The sequence below is a fragment of the Capra hircus genome, chromosome 3 (genome assembly GCF_001704415.2).
Source record: "Capra hircus breed San Clemente chromosome 3, ASM170441v1, whole genome shotgun sequence".
Classification (NCBI taxonomy): domain Eukaryota; kingdom Metazoa; phylum Chordata; class Mammalia; order Artiodactyla; family Bovidae; genus Capra; species Capra hircus.
The window spans coordinates 71268662-71291780 of NC_030810.1; the positions used below are offsets into that span (position 1 = coordinate 71268662).

A 23119-nucleotide genomic window follows, 5' to 3' on the forward strand; every position below is an offset into this window, starting at 1 on the left:
ACATTCCATTCATTAACAGCATTATCAAGAGCGAGAAATAAGTAGTATAAAAGGAGCAGGCAAGGTGGGGAGCTGGGTATATTAGGGCAAAAAGTATCTCAGGTAGAGGTAAAGAAGAATAGTTCAGGTAGTGACGGGAGGAAAGAGAATAGAGTGCCTTCAGTAAAATTTCCACTCATTCATCCAAAAATTTTAATAATAGATAAACCCAAGAGATTAGGTGCTGGCTCAAGTAGCTTTGGAAATGAGTAGAGAGTATAACATTAAAGGCAAAGGAAATGCACATACGCACTGGACTCTAGTTGATAAAGTTTTCAATGAGACTTCAGGTTAACAATGCTGATACTGCTCTACATGTACCCCGAAAGTGAACAACTGCATAACTGGATGGTGGATGGTGGGAGCCAGCATGGCACTCCCCGGAGCCCAGAAAAAAAGAGAGAAAGGAAAGCCAGTCATTTCTGTCCCCTACTGTGCTGTTTCAGATTAATTTCTACAGATATTAACATACTTAGGAAACAGTAGGTAAAAATATTGTCTTATTTTGAGGTCTCAGGAAAAAGAGCTTGATCTTTGTGGGTCAGCAAGAATCCTCAATATTCAAAATGAGTATTGGATATTAAACAAGAAGGTTTCCCAGGTGACGCTAGTGGCAAAGAACCTGCTGCCAATGCAGGAGATCCGAATTCAGTCCCTAAGTCAGGAAGATCCCCAGAGAAGGAAATGGCAGCCCACTCCAGTATTCTTGCTGGGAGAGTCCATGGACAGAGGAGCCTGGTGGGCTACAGTCCATAGGGTCACAATGAGTCGGAGACAACTGAGGTGACTTAGCACATATGCACAAAATACTAATGGTTTAAATGCCTAAATAAACCAAGGTAATAAATTCTGGCTTTCTCAGAATCAAAGAAATTAACTATGTGGAAATAAATATATTTCAAAATTATTGTTTATTAATATATTTTAAAATTATAAGTGTTTCATATGTTTTAAAAACATATTTTATATTTTTCAATGTTCTTGGTTTACAGTATATAGTAACAGATACAGCCCACAGAAACAAAAACTCTTCAGGATTCTTAATTTTTAACAGCATAGAGGGGCCTGAGAATGACTGCTATAAGTTTTCTTAAAAACCACTGCAGAACATTCCTATAATTGTCAACACAGATGTTCTACCAATTTGAAATTCCTTTTTTCCTACAAGGAAGCCCTTATAAACAGATATTGAAGTTGTTTTAAAGCAAAATACTGAAAGACAGTAACTGAGTTATTTAGTGAGAAATTTCAGAAATATCTCAAATTACTCTATAAATAATTCCTGTTTTCTGTGACTGGACACATCTCTGAAGTATATAAATCAATGGAAATGAACATGATAATTTAAAAAGCCTTACGTACAAAGAGTCATAAACTCCCCTATGTATTTGAGTAGATGAGTTTAACATAACTATTAGGACATGAGAATACTCTGATAATATTTCAGCTGGGACGTTATAAAATAGCAAGCCCTTAATTATGCTTTATAATTTTAAAAAATGTTCCAAGGTTCTTTTTCGTTATAGGAGAATAAAGCTATCCCAAATTATTTTTATGAAGCAAAAGCTTCTTGAACTTTTATTTTTTCAGAAAGTTTTACCTTTAGGCAGCTCCTTCACCAACACTAAATATCTCCAAACCACCAAAAGCAGCAATAATGAGCTTAGCAAAAAAGACAGTAATTGTTCTTCGCCAGTGGCTTCCCTGGCGGCTCAGACGGTGGGGAAGATCCCCTGGAGAAGGGAATGGCAACCCACTTCAGTATTCTTGCTGGAGAATCCCATCGACAGAGGAACCTGGCAGGCTAGAGTCCAGCGGTAGTCCGTGGCAAAGAGCTGGACACAACTGAACTACTTTTACTTTTTTTCAATACAGAAGAAAGGTACGCGGCTCATTGGTGTGGTAGAAGACAATAGATTTAAATCAAACTTCCATTCCAATGCTTAATCTGCCACTTCCTTGAAATGACCATATACAAAACTCAGTTTCTCTAACCTCAGATTCATCATTAATTCATAAAGTTACCTTATAAGTTTGTTGTGAATATCAAATAAATTGACAGAAACAAAAGTGCTTTATAGTCTTAATATATGCAAACTATTACTATTAAATCTGAAAGCCATTCAAACTAAATACCTTTGAAAACAGATTTGTCTCACACAGAATTACACTCAGTAACAAATTACAGTATGGTTCCACAATATTTTAATGAAAAAGAGATATTAAATTTCAATTTAATTTTATATGTAAAATCTAAATTAGTAAACCACTTAGAAATAAAACATAATTAAGAATATATTTTATAAAAATATTTCTATACCTACCAAGTAAATGATAGTATTTAATTTAGTCATATAATTACAAGATAATTTTTAAGTTTTATAGTGGCCATATTGTAAAGGTAATAAGATTTAAATTATAGTACAAAGGTATTAAATATGCAAATATTATAAGGTTCAATCAACTTTAATACTAGCTATATAAAAGAGTAAAACTGTATCCCAACATTTGCTTATCTACCATCCCTATATGGTCATCTGAATTTTAATTTACTGTTTCTTTCATTTGTGCCATTTATTTTCTGCTTCACTCAGCTTATCAAGTGAGAACAGATTAGCCAGTTCTACTTTTTGGTTCTCATGCATTAACACAATACCACAGTGTTTATATTGCAAACACTTCATGGAAATACTTGGGTAAATAAATAAGTGAAAAGGCCATGGTGTTTTCCTTGATTTAAAAAAATAAAAACTGACAATAATTTTTTAACTCAGTCTTATTAATTCAGTTTAACTTCTCTGAGAAAGCAATGAAAACAAGGAGGGGGGAAAAGTTTTCAGAACTTATCACAAGGAAACTCATTTTTGTGTTTTCTGTAATAACTTCTGAATTTACAGGATAAAAGTGAAGCCTTAACAGCAACTTTCATTATCCAATCACTTGGGGATTGTAAAAATAGTGACAGTTGACATTTTAAAAGACTTAGTCTATGAGCCTTACATATATGAAGTATGAACTCATTTAATTTTCACAATGACCCAATAATGTAGGTACTACTATCTTATTTTAGGAGATGTGAAACTGAGGAAGAGAATACTGGTAACTTGCCCAGGGTTATATACATATAGTGGCAGAATGAGAATTCCACCTCAGGGCTCTGGCTCTAGAATTTATGTTCTTAGTCACCATGGCAATCAACATGGTTAAAAAAGCTATAGCTTAATGGCAGGTATACTCTGCAATCTGATTTAACAGGCTTCAACTTCCATCTGAATATGCCAGTTACTATTACAAATGAGGTTAAATTGTGTAAGCCGTACTAGGCAAGTGAAGAAGAAGAAGAAAGCAATCTCCTAAAGCTGGCACGTGTGTAATAAATGAGCTACCTGTATTTCATACTCCCTTCTTCAAAGATTTATTTTGTACCTTCCAGACACTAAGCCTTAACCTATTAACATCCATATTAGCTTTTCCTAAACGATAACGATTAGAAATCACTTCTAGAGAGGTTTACTTCTGAAAAACACAATAGGAGGACTAGCAACTTATGTTTCCAGTATTTCACAAAATTTCTTGCACACTATAAAGGTTGAAAGTAAAATACTAGCCAACAATGGTAAAATTAATACTCACTGTAATTTGCCTAAATAAATTTACACATTCTCCTGTGTAAAAAATGGGGTAATCCACAAGATTTCAATTCAGATTTTGAAAGTTTATACACAACTTGCCTCTCACAACAGAACATAGTATTTAATGACATTAAAATTTTTACTTAATTCCTTCAGCAGTTTGTTTTAGAATGTTAACATACCATTTCTGACTACAGTTCTGTTAAATTTAGGACTCAGAATTCATCAAAAGCTGTCACTTATGAGATCAGTTACATTTTTACAAATTAAAAGTGATACACTCTTCAACTAGAAATCATTTTTAACAATTAGAGAACTTTATCTGAAACTGATGATGAAGTTTTATCTTCCTTCCCAACCTATTTAAAAAACAAAACAGAAAAACATGCCACCATTGTCACAATAGTAAACTTTTATTAAAATCCATTCTTAAAAGTTACATAATCAAAAAATCTATAAGAAGCATTAGATTTAACTGCCAATTTTTTTCTTCAAATGTATGTTATAATGGCAATGGACACTTCCAAGCACTGAGTACTAGACAAAGCAAGCAATGTGCACTATTCTCTCTAGCCCAATTAAAAGCCTTGCACTTTTTCAGATTTCCAAATTTCGAACTTCCATACATGGTGTTCACTTGGGAATGGAGAAGGTATATCACAAAGGGAGAGTTTAAGGTTACTGTAAAACTAGAAGAGCATTTATCTCTGGAATTCAGAACACACTATTTCTCAGTGGGGCAACATAAACCTGAATTGGTACTGCACATACATTAATCTGCAGTGCTATATTTAAACACAGGGGATATAGGTATAACAGCGTGCCTTCAGCATTTTAACATAAGTTGCAAATTTTGCCCTGTAATTATTCATAATGTACCATAATGACACTGGCTGCTGCTGCTGCTGCTAAGTTGCTTCAGTCATGTCCAACTCTGTGCGATCCCATAGACGGGCAGCCCACGAGGCTCCCCCATCCCTGGGATTCTCCAGGCACTGGAAAGAGATCTAAAACTTCAAATTTTACATCTGCTACTTACATAAGACTAAGGGGGCTTCCCTGATGGCTCAGTGGTAAAGAATTTGCCTGCCGATGCAGGAAACACGGGTTTGATCCCTGATCCAGGAAGATCCCACATACATGGAACAACTAAGCCCCTGTGTCACAACCACTGAGCCTGTGCTCTAGAGCCTGGGAGCCACAATTACTGAGGCCACAGGCCACAACTACTGAAGCCTGAGCACCCTAAAGCCCATGCTCTACAACGAGAAGCCACAGCAATGAGAAGCCCGTGCACAACTAGAGAGTAGCCGCCACTCGCATCAACTACATAAAAGCTTGTGTAGCAACAAAGATCTTGCACAGACCTCCCCCCACCAAAAAAAAAACTCACAGGGTAACCTCCTCTTGGAAATAAGTAGTGGACAGAGAATCAATAAACTATCACTTACCCTATATCAAAAGCAACTGTGTTCACAGTCCCATGATCTCCCACAATAAGCTCTCTACTTTCGTTTGTAAATAAAAACAGTAGAGACTAAGTGCACGCACATCTTAACTCTGTTAGGGGGCAGAGAGTCCTTTGGCAGACATTACATGAACTTGGTCAAACTCCAAGAAATGGTGAGGGACAGGGAAGCCTAGTGTACTGCAGTCCACGCGGCTATGAAGAGGCAGACACAATCTGGCGACTGAACAACAGCAATTTTCTGTAATCAGTTCATCAACACCTACTGCAATATGAGCATAACATGCTCACTTGGGAAATTTTCATTTACATTACATTTAATAAAGTTATCATAAAATTCACATTAAAAAACCCTATAAATTGGTGGGAGACAGATGTCCTCTAAAATGTGTTATATAGTTTGAATACCAATACTTAGCTGCCTTCTTCAGCTCTGAACTGTCAATATTCCGAACAATGTAGAATTTCCAACTCCAATAAATTTTTAAATCAGAATTATAATATCAATAGCATCTGATGTAAACATCTCATTTTTAACAAAGTATTAAATGACTTAAGCCATATTCCAAAACTAGTCAACAGCAGAACTGGGTCTACAACCTAGATTGTGTGATTCTCTTTCCTGAGCTCTTTCTGCCATCCCTTATTACCAATCTCACCAACTTGTATAAACTGCTTAGAAAGTGATCTGCTGGTTCAAATCAAAGAACTGCATGAAAGCTACACATCCCAAAGGCAATTTAAGGAAGGAGAATTCAAATGATTTCCAAGAATTCTTATTTCTAGGTAAAATTTTGCTCCAGTAACAACTTTTTCTAGGTTTTCTTTTCAGGCTATAAAAATAAAAAATACTGATAGCTCAAAAATTCATCTCAAAATTCCAGAGATTGATGAAAACCAAACATCAATACCATCACTGCCCAACAGAAATCTCTGTAATGATGGTAATTTTTATATCTTCACCATTCAAAATGGGTATCTAATCAGAGATGGGTAATAAGCACTTGAAGCAGTTACTGCAACTGAGGAGCTGAATTTTAAATTCTAATTAAATTTAAACAGCCATATCTCTAGAGGCTACCATATTGGGTAAGTCAACATAACTACCACATGAAATATAATGAAATGAAAACTGAGCAGTGTCTTTATAGTATCATGCTGCTGCTGCTAAGTTGCTTCAGTGGTGTCCAACCCTGTGCAACCCCATAGACGGCAGCCCACCAGGCTCCCCCGTCCCTGGGATTCTCCAGGCAAGAACACTGGAGTGGGTTGCCATTTCCTTCTCCAATGCATGAAAGTGAAAAGTGAAAGTGAAGTCACTCAGTCATGTCCAACTCTTAGCGACCCCATGGACTGCAGCCCACCAGGCTCCTCCGTCTATGGGATTCTCCAGGCAAGAGTACTGGAGTGGGGTGCCACTGCCTTCTCCATTATAGTATCATACTGCCATGTAAAGCAGCTAATAAAGCATGAGAAAAGGACACACCATTCTGCATTCATGACCTCTAGGTTCCAAATGAAATAGTAGTTATTTATCAGCAATCAGAAGTTGATGAAATCACATAATCTAAATTATACATACAACTCGTCTATGAAACGGGCTAAACTCTGCCTTTGCGGGGACTGTGTGATTAAATACTGTTTGCATGTGAAAGTGCTCTGTAAAACGTAAAGCATCATATACAATTATAATAATCTCTGTAACTAGTCAAGGAAAGGGAGATGTGGGTGTAAACCTATCACAAAGCTGTTAATGTACACCGAGCCTCAGCAATGACTGAACACCTGAGGCAGCAGTTACATGATTTTGCACACCACTGCTTCATGACAGGTAAAGTACATAAAGAAAATGGTATGCAGATAACACCAAAGGTGATCTGCATACCCACACCTACATTCTTAAAAGACAACTTTTTAGCTTTTCCATAGCCAACCAACATGAATTGAAAGGTAACAAACAATATCAAAAATGTGGCATCCCTCCTCTTGAGGAGGCAAAAGACAAACTAGTGGCAAAGCCACCAATCAAATACCGACAATGGTCTCTTCACTCCAAAAGGAAAATATGAAACAGCTCTTTGTTGTCTGGCCAGTTTACAACCATACAGAACAGCAGAAGTCCAGGGACATTTCTCAGTGCTCAGAGACAAAAGCGTGACCTATGTCCACTAACATATGTTTATTAAACTACCTTAGACAGCTACAGAATTCAAACATTTTACCTGCTTTCCTGAAGATTATATCTCATGTGATTTTTGCAATAATTCTATTAAATAAATAGCATGACACTCTAACAAGCTGAAAATCATGATCAAAATCAAAAACTTTATTATGTGGCATTTGTCATTTATAATGCGGTTGATTTATGCTGTTTGTACATACTCCCTTAAGGAAAACAACAAACAGAAAGGGTCTATCAGTTCAAATAAACTAAAGAAGATATTTCCAGATTTTGATAACAATGACGCAAAGATATAGAAAATAAATTCTTGCTAAATCCAAGATTTATTTTGAGATGGCACACATAAATCCTTTTAACTCTGACTGAAGAATCAAGCATTAAAATCAATCCAAAGATAAATTAATGGAAATTCTCTGGCCACTGCTTACTAATGAGAGCTAGTTACCCAAAAGATGGTCTTTTGCATTAATTTACCAACCATAAATGGAAAATTTTTTTACTATTAGCAATACACTCAAATTCTAAATTTTGAAGTACTGGTTTTTTTATTTAAAGAACAACATCCTTACAGATTTTTAACATTACTTTTCTGTAAAAAATATATTTCCATATACCTCTTTTTACCTCAAAAGGTAGTTTCCCTTTCCTATCTTATTACCAATTTCCTCTTTTCTTCTTACTTAGGATCAACTTTAAATCCTCTTCTTTCCTAACCTATGAACTGTCTACTTACGAATTAAAACTCATTTAAAAAAATTATGGATATAAGAAGTGGGTCCAACTTGTTTTAAATTACCACCATTTTAAATCTGTGAAACAGGGGATAAATATGTGAGATAAAGATTCCAAATGATGTAGAATTTCCTATGGAAAACAAAAACAAATAGATATTCTAACTAAAAATCTTATTTATATTAGTGAAACCTATTTTACTCGCTACATTAAGATCAGATTTTACATTAAAGTAAATCATTTGCCAATTAATATAAATTTTGAGTTAAAAGTTAACCCAGTTACATCAAAAAGAAAAAATTTTACTATACGTAAATCAAAAAAAATTAAAAGCCAGTTAAGAACAAAACTTTATTACATAGCTATGCTTTATTTAAATAAATGGCAGATATGTCATTTTAATAATGAATCTGTTACTGGTATAATGCTTAATGTTATTTAGAATATCTTTCCACAATAACAAAGTATCTTTATTACCATTTAATTATCCAAAGTTAGACTTCAAAATCAAGTATTAAAATGAACAGAAATGTAGGTAAATTCTTTTCTAAAAACATATATATATAGTCTCAAAAGAATGACTTACGTGATTGTCATTTAAGGGTAAATCTAATACTAACATTTGAGGCTACAATTCAAGTCCAGGTATTTTGGGCATTTCAAATGGAAAGTTACAGGTAGGTTAGAAATAAACTCTTAAAAGCAGTATTTATGACAAACAGAAGGCATAGTTTTTTAGTTTCTATTTTTCAGAATGCATATCAGAAAATGAGTATCTAACTTATATTCACAGAAAATATTTACTGAAATCTTATGTCTATGAAACCCCAAAAGGTCTCATATAAATAACCAGGAAACTTCATTTTCTACATCCAGACGTACCTTTATGAATATGGACTGAACTGCTACTTATTACAAAAGAATATCAGTTGTATGATTATTAATCACCACTGCCATCAAAATTAGATATAAAAGAGGCACAGAAAGTTGAAAGACAGGGACTAAGATCAAGTCAGGGAGTACAGATGTATATAGCTCTTTATTTCAGGACAATCAAGCCTCAGGCTCCAGTATCCATTTCTAACTAGACAGAAAATAAATCCTGTGACTCTCTTTTGAGGAAGAGAACAGCAAAACAGAATTAAGTTTGACTTCTGAGGAAAAAATTCACTCAAATCAGTGATTTCAGACTGTTTCAGGAACAATATAGAAAACTGAATCTAGGCAGATGTATTAACAATGTAAATTAAAACTATTAGTGTGCTTATTAAAGACCAATCAGTGCATTGCTACCATTAACAAGAAGGTTAAGATTCCAAATATCTAAAAACCTCCCATATCAAATGGGTCTTGTTCCCTCACTTCCCAAGCTTTCTACTATGGATTGCACTGTATCTGATTATAACATAGTTTACACTGTAAACATCAAACATTTGGCAAAACATATATAAAATAGCTAAAGCAGAATACTCTACTTTACCACTATGTACATACTTATATGAAAGTGAGGCTGGCATTTAAGATGTTACAAACCATCCAATAAGAAGGCTAAGGGAAACAGAGTTGACAAACCTGAAAGAATAGCTTCTTTCAAATATAGTAACATATGGGAGAACTTCCTGATATCATTCACCAACTCCTTGATGTAATCAGGATCCAAAATGGCGTTGGAATTTATGGACTTGAGCCCCATCTCAGAAGTTGTAACATCAGTTGAGAGCTGGCCTGTTGACAAAACACGTTTTTTCTTTGTCTTTTTCTGTTTGTAAGCAATCATCCTTTCACATAACAGTCAAAAAAATGGAATTCCTTATGTAGGGGAGACAAAAAGAGAGAAACGCAAATATTTCATTAACCAAGGTACATTATAACACCAGGTTTTCATGAACAGCTCAAAGCCCACCTCAATATTCTATTTAAAAAACCAACAACAAACTCTGTATTACTAATATAGCAACTTCCATTTATTAAGTGCCAATAATCTTGACAAGTCTATGATATGCAGATTCTCAATTCCCAAGTTAGGAAAGTGATTTGAAGGCTAAATGATTTGTCTAAGCTCTCAGCTGATAAATGATGAATTGGTACTTAAAACCACATCTGCCTTGTGACCAGAATCTATGCTCTTAATAAATTTCCTCTTAATTCCTAGGGCACAGAATTTTTTAAGCTATAAAAGTTGTTCTGAAATGTCACTTAGTGGAAGAACATATTCTCCCACTATGACATCACCTTCAAAAATAAAGGTGAAATATGAGCTTTGAAAATAGAAACGCCTGTTTTCAAAATCTCCCTTCCAGGATTACTATGTTTGACCTGACAAACTGTTAATCATCTCTTCTGGGCTTCCCTAGTGGCTCAGATGGTAAAGCGTCTGTCTGCAGTGCAGGAGACCTGGGTTCAATCCCTGGGTTGGGAAGATCTCCTGGAGAAGGAAATGGCAGCCTACTCCACTACTCTTGCCTGGAAAATCCCATGGATGCGGAAGCCTGGTAGGCTACGGTCCATGGGGTCACAAAGAGTCAGACACAACTGAGCAACTTCACTTTACTTACTTACTTCACTTTGGTGAAGTGTTAGTCGCTCAATCATGTCTGACTCTTTGTGACCCCATAGACTGAACAACAATACACACACATACTCTGGATTATCATTTTCATCAAGAATACTTCTCTGTTGAAATTAAGTTCTAAGCATGTCCACAAATCTGACACACTGTTGTTATTCAGTTGCTCAGTCGTGTCCGCCTCTTTGCTACCCCATGGACTGCAGCACACAAGGCTCCCCTGTCCTTTACCATCTCCCGGAGCTTATTCAAACTCATGTCCTTTGAGTCAACGACAACACACTTGGACTGAACAAATAAATATATGATCACTGGAGCAATATTTTTGGTAATTTCAGGGTGATATAATAAAAACAAAATCTTTGTTATGACAAAGACTGAGATTTGAATCCTAGCTGAGTACTTAGTAACCTGTACAATTTGGTTATAGGCTGTGTGAAGATTAAAAGGGGACATAAAATTAAAAGACTTCATTTAAAACACCTAAACCTGGTACACAGTTGGAACTCAAGGAAAACCTTACTGTTTCTGCTTCATCCTTACATTTTATCTTCCTGGAATTAAAAGTCCTAAATTTGTTTATATCTCTTGAAATCAAAAAGGAAATGACTCGAGGAATTAAATTAGCTCAAGCATTACAATTGAAATATTTACCAAATGTTTTGTCTTGGATATTTGGATACTTTCAAAATGGTAGAATGACTAACGACTTCTGTGAAATTTATAGCAGAAAGTTTTATGTAATATTCATTTCTGGGTTACATGTAAGATATAAAATTGTATCATTTACTCTTTACGATACATTGCCCAACTCCATAGATTACCGCCCCCTCCACCCCCCGCCCATCTACAGTTTTTTACTGTATCTAATTCTCTCTCTACTACCACACTAGGTAAATAACCAGGATTTCTTGTCTGAGCTACTGCTACTAATTTCCTAAGGATTTTTCCACATTCATTCTTGTTCATTCCATAGGTAGTGTCTCATTACAAAGGTATTCACTTTCAAAACATGAATCTCATCATGTTATTTCTCTGTTCGAAACTCTTCCAAAGGACAATGAGAAGCTATCGTGCATTACAAGGTTCAACATGAGATCTGCCTCCTACCTATCTCTGCAATGTCATCTGAAGTCAAATTCCTACTCAACACTCTCAGCACTCTGGCCACCCACACACCACTTTCTCATTTTTCCAATAATATTTGTTTACCATGACTTGTAGTGGGAAATAATTTTACATCAGGAGCTAGTATACACATTAAGTATGTTATGTCTGTGTGTGGTGTATGCATGCAGAAATGCATAAACATAAAACAGATACTGGCCAAGGAGCCAGGTGATGTACTCAGATGTTTTCTTTCCTGTTCCATTTCGTTTTTTAAAATGCCAGTTGTAACCCATCAAATTGCTCTCAGACTTACTATGGATTCTGTCCCTACAACCTGAAAAACACCAATTGTTGGACTCAACAGGGTCTTGTCTATATACAGTTCCATCTGCCTGGACTATTCCTTCCTCTTTGTTTACTCATTCTGATCTCAGTTCAAAGAAACCTTCCTGGACCTCCCCTGCCTCATAACTACCACCTCCACCAAACTAAAGCAGAATTTCCTGTTGGATGCTTTATAGCATCTTATCCTTTCCATCACTGCACTTATCCAAGTTCCCATAGATGATTCATGTTTGCCCTATCCAGACTATAATCTCAAGGAAATCATAACCAATGTTTGCTAACCATGTGTTCTCTGCTTATAGCAGAATGAGGGATGAAAAACTCAAAGCTGTCTGAATAAGTAACGATTTTGCAGGATGAATAACGAATAATAATGAATAAGCGATTTACAATGAATTTATAAACTAAGCGATTTACAATGAATTTATAAACTTTATAATTTTACAAAATTTCAATTAATTTTTATAGAAATAAAATGGTTAACTCTGGATTGTTGCAGTGTCTAGAATGGAAAATAGAAATTGTTTTTAAAAATTTGTCTCTAAAATAGTATCTTTCAAAAAAGAAGGCATATAAAGTTGAGTAAAGGCAAGAGTATATAAGACTGAAATCAAAGGTATTTCTATTACTGTTCCTCTACTTCTGATTATTAAATAAGGTATCCTGACACTTCTTTAATAACATTTAAAAGTCCTTTATTCAATATTGTTATCCTTAAATCATTTCTGGAAATGCAATTTCTACATTCACTCTAGTTTCAAACCTATCTAACATTAACTCTTAAATGTGTAAATAACTTCTAAAATGAACTTAGGACAGTTTAGGGGGCACTATTATACCTAAGTCTCCCTCCAACAAAAACAAAACAACACTCAAGTGTCTTGTTTGGGCAGCTCTTTTACAAACCATTAATTTAAAGACTATTAGCCTAATTTATCACTTTTGCAGCTTACTTAATAAAGGCACTCTGATTAATTTTGATGGCTTTTAGTTTAGTAAATTAGAAAACTGGTCATTGTCACTGGTAAAAAGATGGTTATAAATTTTAAAACGTATGTCACCAGCTTCAAATAAAACAAATCACCCACCTCAGTAAAACTAATTTACTTCAACTGTCAAATTAGTAACTCAAAGTTATAAGAGTGTTTCAAAAATGCTTGAACATTTTTAGTCAAGACTATCAGTAAACAAACAAAAATGATGGGGATGTGAGGAGTCAGGATTATGGTGAGTAATGTACTACACTTTACTTTTACTATATACACTTTACTACTTTTCATATTTCAAACTAGAAAAAGGAAACAATACAGTTGAAAAAATGTTAACATAAAGTTAATCCAGACTTTCACAAAATTGAACTATGATAATGAGAAAGTTTGGAGGATATACACTTTCCAAGATCATCCACATTACTTTCTCAAGTCCCAAAATGAACTTCTAGTTGGTGGGAACATAAAATGTAGTTACCAGATACTGTAACTGTAAATTTAATTTCATGAGATAATAATACAGAAAGCACACTTAGCACAACACTTGGTTCATCATGAAGATGCAATAACCATTAGCCATTACCCTTAGCAGTGCTTTACTGCAGGAGATTGTAGACATACGTAAGTAATGAGCAACATGTGACTTCATTACAATATATCTGTAAATTGTGACCATGAAATATAGGACTGGAAACAATTCCAGAAATGTCACTGACTTTGTGGAAGCCTATTAAATGACTTCCAAGTGAAGTTTGAACTGTGCAAACAGATTGTTGAGCAAAATATTTGTGAAACTCTTCTAATTCTCTTGCATCTCTTCCAAGCCATCAATATAAAAAAACACATATTATCCACTTCACAAAGAACTGTGTAGCAAAGAGAAAACTACTGTGCAAAACTACTTTCTCTATATGTTCCAAATTCTAAGTAATATGTGCATCAGAAATGTGAACACTAACTTCTGGTACCCTGGAATGTGTCTTTTCCAAGACATCAGTAGACTGTGTTTATCAAATGTTCTTGCCCCACGTTCCTCCACCCCAAATGTCTCCTTACAAGTATTTTCATTTTAGGCACCGGGCTGCCTAATTGAAAAGTGAAACAACCTCAAATATCTGTATTTAATTCCCAATCTTACTATTTCTACCTCAGGAAAAACTGCTATATATTTTAGAAATCTGCTATTTCAACACAATTTCTGATTGGTAAGATTCTTAGAGATTTTTTTTTTAATCAGGAAAATTCACCCTGGAGGTCCTTGATTATGTTTTTTAAATGCACTCCTCACTAAAACAGAAGAGGGGAATGTTGGAAACTTTTTCAGTAATATGCAAATAATTTCTAAAAGAAGGCTTGCAATACTCATACACTTCATTCCTGTGCAGTCAGAACTCAGCACGTTTAAAGATGAAGCTGCCCAACCTCCCACGCCTCCAGAATGTCTAGCATTCCTGACCGGCAGGGCTCTCCCTTGACCAGCCAAAACTACCCAAAGCCAAAGACCACGTTCCCCATTCCAGCGTTTAAACAGAGTGGGAAAATGGATAAACCAAAAAGTGTGTCCGGCATTGATAGCGATGGACAAGAGAAGGTGCATTCAGCTCCCGCCTTTAGCAACTAACAATCCTGCTCTCCGAAAAGTTATAAGCCCAATTCCCTCTTGAGGAAGAGAGTCAAGAAAGATAAACATGGAGACACCAGATTCGTGAATTACTACAGCTGCAGTATGAAACGTCTCAGGCTTGAAAATTCAGCCGTCAAAAAGGCAAAAAAAAAAAAAAGAGTCCAGCCCTTAAAACGTCCACGGAAGAACTGGGAAAGACCATTGAGGCTTACGCCGCCTCGGAAAGAAAAACCCCTCACTCAGCCCAAAAGACAGAGACGAAAACAATGCAACCACGGAAATCCTAAAATACATCGGGAATGAGACCCAGCTGAAGAGAGGACTGCTGTCAAGGCAGGTGGGGTAGAACGGGGTCAGATCAACTCTGTAGCGACAGAGCACAGATTCTAGAGCAAACCTGCCTGAGTTGAAGTCACACTCTGCCAATTACTAGTCTGTGTGTTCTGACAGGTTTTTCCCATCTGAAAAATTAGTTAAATAATCGTGGAACTCTCAGGAGGTTAAAATATGTAGCGCACTTAGGAAACAGTATGCCGAGCGTGGGACGCACTAGGTGTTTGCTTTTATTATCTTCATAATCCGCTCAGGGCCACCGCTCGTGCCCTCCCGGCTCCCCCTCCGGTGCCGCGCCCCTCTTCCCGTCCGACCCCTCGCGGAGGACCAGCAGTCCTGGGGACACCGACCCGGCCCACCGCCGCCGGTCATCAGCGCACCCGCACTTGCCTCCACCTCCCGCCGCCGCCGCCTGGGCCGCCCTGACCGTAGACGTCAACTCGCCGGTGACCCCAGTGTCCTGCCTCAGCCGCCGCAGCTGGAGCGAGAGCCGCCATCCGACACTCACCGCGGCGCTCCATCCCGCGTCCCGAGCGCGGACGCCCGCCCGACACTCACTGCCGTCACGGCCGCGGCCGCCGACCCCATCCCCCACGGCTCGCAGACGCCGGCCAAAGCCGCCGCCGCCGCCGCCGCCGCCACGGCCCGTGCAGCTACCGCCAAGACCGCGCCGGCCCCGGCCGCCCCGCCCCCGGCCCCGGCCGCCCCGCCCCCGGCCCCGGCCGCCCCGCCCCCGGCCCCGGCCGCCCCGCCCCCGGCCCCGGCCGCCCCGCCCCCCCCGGCCGCCCGCCCCGGCCCCGGCCGCCCCGCCCCCGGCCCCGGCCGCCCCGCCCCCGGCCCCGGCCGCCCCGCCCCCGGCCCCGGCCGCCCCGCCCCCGGCCCCGGCCGCCCCGCCCCCGCCCCCGGCCCCGGCCGCCCCGCCCCCGGCCCCGGCCGCCCCGCCCCCGGCCCCGGCCCCGGGGCCCAGCCCATTGGTCCGCGCACCCGGGGGGCGGGGCCGGACGCGGGCAGCAGGTGGGGGAGGCCTTTGGTTCACGCGCTAGAGGCTCCGACGGTCAGCTGCACCTTGGCGGGCTGGCGGTCCTGAGTGCTGCAGGACGTGTTAGCAGCCCCGTGTGGCTTGTGGCAGAACGGGCGGAGGAACCTTAGGAATAGGTCACCTGATGACTACATCTGACAAACGGAAATTTGTTGGATAAGCAATCTATATTTTTTTATGAGGTACTTCTTTTGACGACCTCGTTCCTCTCTCTCCAACTCTTAAGAAAACAAAAACACGAACCAAAGCAGGTAAAAGTGTAACACAAGCCTGACTCCTTTTCAGAAAAATAAACTTCCTCAAAACCAACTAACTACTCTACTCTCTGTACAGGGTCCTATTTCCCACTTAGACCTATATATTACTTCAATTGCACTCTCAAACTCGCTCGGAATGAGAAAAAATGTCTGAGAAAGATGGAATAACTAAAGAAAGCAGCAGGGGCCGAAAGCACACGGGTTTCCACATCATTCTACTCAGGAAAACAAGCCTTATCAGTTACCTTCATGCTGGAACATTCAGAAGGAACTGAAGAACCGATAGAGAAACAGGGCCCATGGGGAGGGTAGTGTGGTTAAGCGTAGTGTTGGAGGCAGAGAAAAACAATGATCACACGGGGAGAATGCAGAAAAAGACAAGTGAGTGTGGGGAAGAAGAGGAGGAGGAAACTGGGGCTGCACTCATAGGGAGAGAGGCAAAAGCAAGGAAGACAGAAACAAGTGAGGGCAGAAAGAAGATAATGAGGGAAAAAAGAGAAAAGAGCGACCACCTACTTCCAGAAACAGAAAAAGGAAGTGAGCATGATAGAGCCAACAAGGGAAGTAGCAAGAAAGGGAGAAAATACTCACTGGCAAAGAGAAGAGGAACATCTCTCATATCTTTGAACTCTTTTACTAAAAACAATGTTGGGGAAATAAAGCAAATTTGGCCCTTCAGGTGCTACTTTATAAAAGATAAATCTGAAAACATTCAGCTCCTTGGTTATTTTAGCTCCACAGTGGAATTTTCAGATTCAACTTACACAAATTTACCCCTTCAAACTTCAAAAACAACAGTATCAAGGACATGCCATAGATACTAAGGAAACCCTAAATCCAAACTCTCCTTCTAACCACACTTAAAAAGAACAATGCGCCATGGACTCGCACCGTGGAAACTGATGATGCCCTGAACTGAAACAAACTAATGAGAGGTCAGGGATCCCAGGCCAAAAAGGGGCTGGAGCATTGCAACCCTAATTAAATCCTAAGAAAAGGTTTGGGGAAGAAATATAAGAAAGTTACTCCATCTCAAACACTCTTTTATATCTATTTTAAAATACCTATATATTAGCATTGAGAAGGAAGTGGCAACCCACTCCAATATTCTTACCTGGGAAAGGCTAGAGTCTGGAGGGCTACAGTCTATGGGGTCACAAAAAGTCAGACACAACTTAGGGACTAAACAATAGTACATGGTTGCAAAATATGGATCATACTTAATATAATGCTTTTTGACTTAAAAAATAAAATACCTGTATATTAATAATGTTGTACTCTCTTACTCCATTAATCACCACTCCCTTAATAAAGAGGATTGTGTTCCTTATTAAAGTTAAACTGAAAATGTTGTGCACAAGGTCCTCATGTGTGAGGTAGAAGCGGTGGTGTGCAAAGACAGAAAGGAGCACATGGGAGGGAGGGAGAGGAAAAACACCATGAAAGATGTGGGAGGGTGAGAAACAATTGTGGAGAGAAGAGAAAGAAGACCAAGAAAGATTCAGGGACAAGTTAAGGCAGAGAAAATAAGATGGAGACAGAATGGGAAGACAGAAAGAGAAATAGGGGGACTACCCACTAACAAGAAAAGGAAGACAGACACTTCTCACACCCAAACAATTCTAGGCAAGTGATCCTAATTAAGCGCCTAGGTTGTTACTGGAAAAGATAAATACGAGAACCTCAGGCTCCTCAATTACTTGGACTCTACTATCATTTTGCAGATTTAATTTTTGAAAACTTACCCATTAAACTTTAAACATAACTGTGTCAAGATTAAAAGTACTAACAATGCTGGGGACATCTAACAATCAAATGTTCCTTCAAATCCTACTGGAAGAGAATGATGTACCACAAACACTCATCATGGAAACCACTGAGGACTAAACTGAAGCACATCAACGGGGAAGAGAGGAAAGCATTCTAAAGCCGTGGAAGGTAGAGGCAGGGTAACCTTCAGAGAGCTCAACAGAGCAAAGTCCGCCCCCTGGATCTGCTCTGGGTTAACCTCAAGACCCTTCCCACCAGATCTACCTTTAAACCATATCAAAACAGCCAACTATTGTGCACAGAACCAGCAGAGTGGCTCCTCGATGAATACTGGACGATTAACTTATAAGTACTGTTATCTGAGGGAAATTTTGAGAAGTCTTTCAATCCCAATCCTCCTCTTAAATCTTTTTTAAAAATATATTAATTGTCTGTCATCTTTTCTACTCTTTTTCCTTAGTAAGGAACAGGGTATTTGGAAACAGCGAAAATTGTAGTTCACTTTTAAATTAAAGGGGTTGTTTTATTAATTCTCCCTAATTTACATTTTGTTTAAAGAAATTTTATGTCACACAAGTGAGTTTCTAGTATGAAAAAGTACACTATTAAAACCTTTCTGCAACTCCAAAATTTTTGGTTTATAATTAAATCATAAACTGTTTAAAAGAAGAAAAAGTAAAACCATCTGTATATCTATCGTAGAAGTCTAATATCTTAAAATTGTTTTTACCATTTTACATTATTAATGTCTCAAGTATTTTTCCCTTCTAAAACAGAAATTCTTATCCTCTGTGATGTTACTTTTCTGTCACTCTATGAAACTTCAACTTCCATACTGTTAAAATCTTTCCCATGTGTTCTCTTCAGTGTTAACATTTATAATAAGTATTCCTATTTTTGCTGGGTAGGGATCTTCATATTCCTGAAATTGATTCTGTAGTTTAGGTAGCCTACTTTTCATAATAGAACATTGTTCCAAAAACATTTTACAGTGTCTGTGGACACCTTGGGTTCTCACAACTGGGAAGGAATCGTACTGACATCTAGTGAACAGAGGCCAAGGATGCCGCTACACATCCTGCCTGCACAAGAGAGCACCCCTCAACCCTCCTACCTCCACCCCTAACAAAGAAGGACCCAGTCCCAAATGGTCACAAAGTGTCAAGACTGAGAAACTCTGCTCTAGATCCAATCACCACTTTATAAGCAATATAGAAGACAAGAGAATACGTTAAATTATATCACAGGATTCACTCAGTAAAGTCTAGACTGTGCACCATTTTATAGAGCAAACAACAGTTTCTTAAACAAATAAACTGCCACTAAAATGATGAAAAGAAAGTTTCCAGATTTTAAAAAAGTCTTAAAATTTTGAATACATCAATGCAGGAATAACTGAGGTCAGATTTGCCCTTCTACTATATTATTTTCCTCTTTGTGATCCCACGGACAGCAGCCTGCACCAGGCTCCGCCGTCCATGGGATTTTCCAGGCAAGAGTACTGGAGTGAGTTGCCATTTCCTTCTCCAGGGAATCTTCCTGACCCAGGGATCAAACCCAGGTCTCCCGCATTGTAGACAGACGCTTTACCGTCTGAGCCACCAGGGAAGTCCTTCTATATTATTTTCATACATCAGACTATAAACAGCACAGGACCATGATCCTGCAGAGATGGAATCACTAACGAATGAGGTGATCCCTACAAGTCACCCGAACTCTCTGCCTGGAGGCACATTCTGGACCACAGAACAGAAGGAGGAAGCCACACAGAGTGTGGTGCTCTCGTTGAGGAAAGAGCAATCATAGCTCTGGCATCAGTACAGCAGAGTACCAGAGAGGAAGAAGGTAGGCAGAGAAAGAGCTCCAGGAATTTGCATAGGCAACTCCTGAATTTTCTTGCTGAATTCAAAGCTGTATATGTACAGGGTGAATCCCCACAAGGGTGGACAAAGAATTTCCAAGGAGCTGTAGCTGAACAATTTCCAGGGCTCTCACAAGGCTAGGAGACCTCTGAGTTTTCATCACCCAGAGCAGAGAGACCTATGAATACTTAAGGAGAGATCCCTGAAGGACATGTGTTAGTAGTACGTGGAGACCAGCCCTAATAAAATAATATTCTAGACTCACCTCAAATGAAGCTTCAACACAAGCCTCATTTTGTAAATTTCTCTTTTTAAAAAAATACTGACATTTAAAACAAAAGTAATAGCAATCTGTGTGGCATTTACAACATATGTAGAATAGCAAAAGGTATCACAATAACAAAAACTAGGAGAGGAGGGAAATGCAAGTAAGCTTCTTACACCATAGTGAAATAGTATGTTATTATTTGAAGGCATATTATAATAAATTTAAAATGTATAATAAATCTTCAGAGGTACAGTTAATAAGCCAACAGTAGCTATAAATGGAATTTCAAAAAATTAGTCAATCCAAAAGAAGGCAGAACAAGAGGAAAAGAAACAAAGAACAGATGAGAAAAATTAAAGACAAACAGCAAGATGATAGGCTTAAACCCAATCATATCAATAATTACATTAAATATAAATTCTCTAAACACCCCTATAAAAAGGCAGCGCTGGTCAAACTGGACAACTGGACAATCTCTAAAAAAGTAAGACTCAATTACATACTGACTTTCCAGGTGGCACTAGTGGTAAAGAACCTGCCTGAAAATGCAGGCGACATAACAGACATGGGTTCCATTGCTGGGTGGGGAAGATCCCCTGGAGGAGGGCATGGCAACCCACTCTTGCCTGAAGAATACCAGAGAGGAGTCTGGCAGGCTACAATCCATAGGACTGCAAAGAGTCAGACATGACTGAAGTAACAGCATAGACACACAATTACAAACTGCCTGTAAAAAACAGACGTAAAATATAAAAGACTCAAGTAGGTTGAAAGTAAAACATCAGAAAAAGATACACCAAGTAAATACTAATCATAAGAAAGCAGAAGTAGTTTTTAATCAGACAAGGATAAAGAGTAACATTTTATAATAGTAAGAGTCAATTCATCTTAAAGACATTATCTTAAAGTGTAAGCACCTAAAAATAGAGTATATAGGATAAGACTTGACAGAAATGTAAGGAAAAATTGATAAATCCCAATGATAGTTAAGATTTCAATAATCCTCTCTCATTAACTGATAGGATAATAAGAGAAAATCTGTAAGGATATAGAAAATTTAAACAATACTATCAATCAACTTGACTTGCCTGACACACATTTATAGCGAATTTTACCCAATGACAGAATACACAGTCTTTTCAAATACGCATAAAATATTCACTAAGATATATGTAGGACCATACACAGCAAGTTCCAATAAATTTAAGAGAACTGAAATCATACAGTGTATGTTCTCTGACCCAAACAAAATTAAATATAGAATAAATAACAGGAGGAAAATCACCAAATACTTGGAAATTATATATTTTTAAATAATCCATGGGTCACATTTTCACAAGGCAAATTTGAAAATAGTTTGAACTGAATAAAAATGAAAACACAATATTTCAAAATGGGTAAGTTACACAGTAAAAGCAGCAGTTAGAGAAATATACTGTTTTAGAAACCTTATTAAAAAGAAAGGAGGGTCCATCTGCAGCAACATGGATGGATCTAGAGATTGTCATACTGAGTAAAGTCAGAGGAGAATTATCGTATGACATCCCTTATATGCAGAATCTAAAAAGAAATGATACAAATGAACTTATTTACAAAACAGAATCAGACTCACAGAGAACAAACTTACGGTGCCAAGGGGGAAGGATTGGAGGAAGAGATGGGGAGCTTGGGATCCACATGTACACACTGCTACATTTAAAATGGATATCAACAAGGTCCTACTGTATAGCACATGGCACTCTGCTCAATCTTATGTGGCAGGCTAGGTGGCAGGAGAGTTTGGGGGAGAATGAATACATGTATTTGTATGGCTAGGTCTCTCTGCTGTCCACCTGAAATTATCACAACATTGTTAACTGGCTATATGCCAATATAAAATAAAAATGTTTTTAAAAATAAATAAAATACTTGAACAATAAAAAAGAAAGAAAGAAGGATCTAAAATCAATGATTTAAGCTTTTACTTCAAGCTATAGAGCAGAGAGCAAATTGAACAGAAAGTAAGTAAAACAAAGGAAATAATGGTAGAAATAAGAGTAGAAATCAGTGATTTCTTTATTTTCTTGGGCTCCAAAATCACTGTGGACAGCGACTGCAGCCATGAAATCAAAAGATGCTTGCTCCTTGGAAGAGAAGCAATGACAAGCTTAGACAGCATATTAAAAAGCAGAGACATTACTTTGCCAACAAAAGTCCGAAGAGTCAAAGCTAGGGTCACAAAGAGTCGGACACAACAGAGCAACTGAACAACAAGGAAGAAATCAGTGATATGGAAGACAGGTAACAGAGAGAAATCAAAGTAACTAAATGTCAGTTCTTTGAAAAGATCAATTAAATAGATATATATCTTGCTGAACTGATCAAAAAATAAACTGAGAAAACAAATTACTAATATCATGAATAAAATAAGGAACATCTGTACAGACCCTACAGATATTAAAAGGGAAAAGACTATTATAAACAACTTTGCCACGAAATTCAACTCTGATAAAATGGAAAAATTTATTGAAAGACACAAATAACCAGATCTAACACACAAAACAGAAAATCTGGGGTAACTTTATATGTACTTTAAAAAATGGATTCATACTTTAAAACACCTCACAAAGAAAAACTGCAGACCCAGATGGCCTCGCTAATGAAATATATTGAACTAGATAAAATAGTCCTATAGAAACTCTCAAAAAATAGAAGAGTTGGAAAACATCCCAACTCATTTTATGAGGTCAGTATTACTCTGATACTGAAAGCAGACAAATATATTATAAGAAAACTATGGATCAAATTCCCTAACACAGTATTAGCAAGTCAAACCCAACAATATTTAAAAGAAATAACACATTAGAACCAAGAAAGTTTTGTCTCAAGAATCAAGCTTAGTTTAATAGTCAATAGACAAAAAA

General features: G+C 37.8%; 1 protein-coding gene across 6 annotated transcripts in view; it reads right to left on the minus strand.

The window, feature by feature from the left end:
- ARHGAP29 (Rho GTPase activating protein 29) overlaps nucleotides 1-23119 on the minus strand; it is a 79806-nt gene that overhangs the window by 51144 nt on the left and 5543 nt on the right. The window contains exons 1-2 of one of the 6 annotated variants that reach the window (XM_018045785.1): nucleotides 15411-15657; nucleotides 9626-9862 (exon numbers count right to left, since the gene is read on the minus strand). In XM_018045785.1, coding sequence (XP_017901274.1) covers nucleotides 9626-9830 — 205 coding nt within the window. In that variant the 5' untranslated portion in view covers nucleotides 9831-9862; nucleotides 15411-15657. Of the gene's footprint in view, nucleotides 1-288; nucleotides 707-9625; nucleotides 9863-15400; nucleotides 15658-23119 lie in introns of those variants that run through there. The other 5 variants (XM_018045786.1, XM_018045784.1, XM_018045783.1 and 2 more) reach the window with 5 other exon arrangements.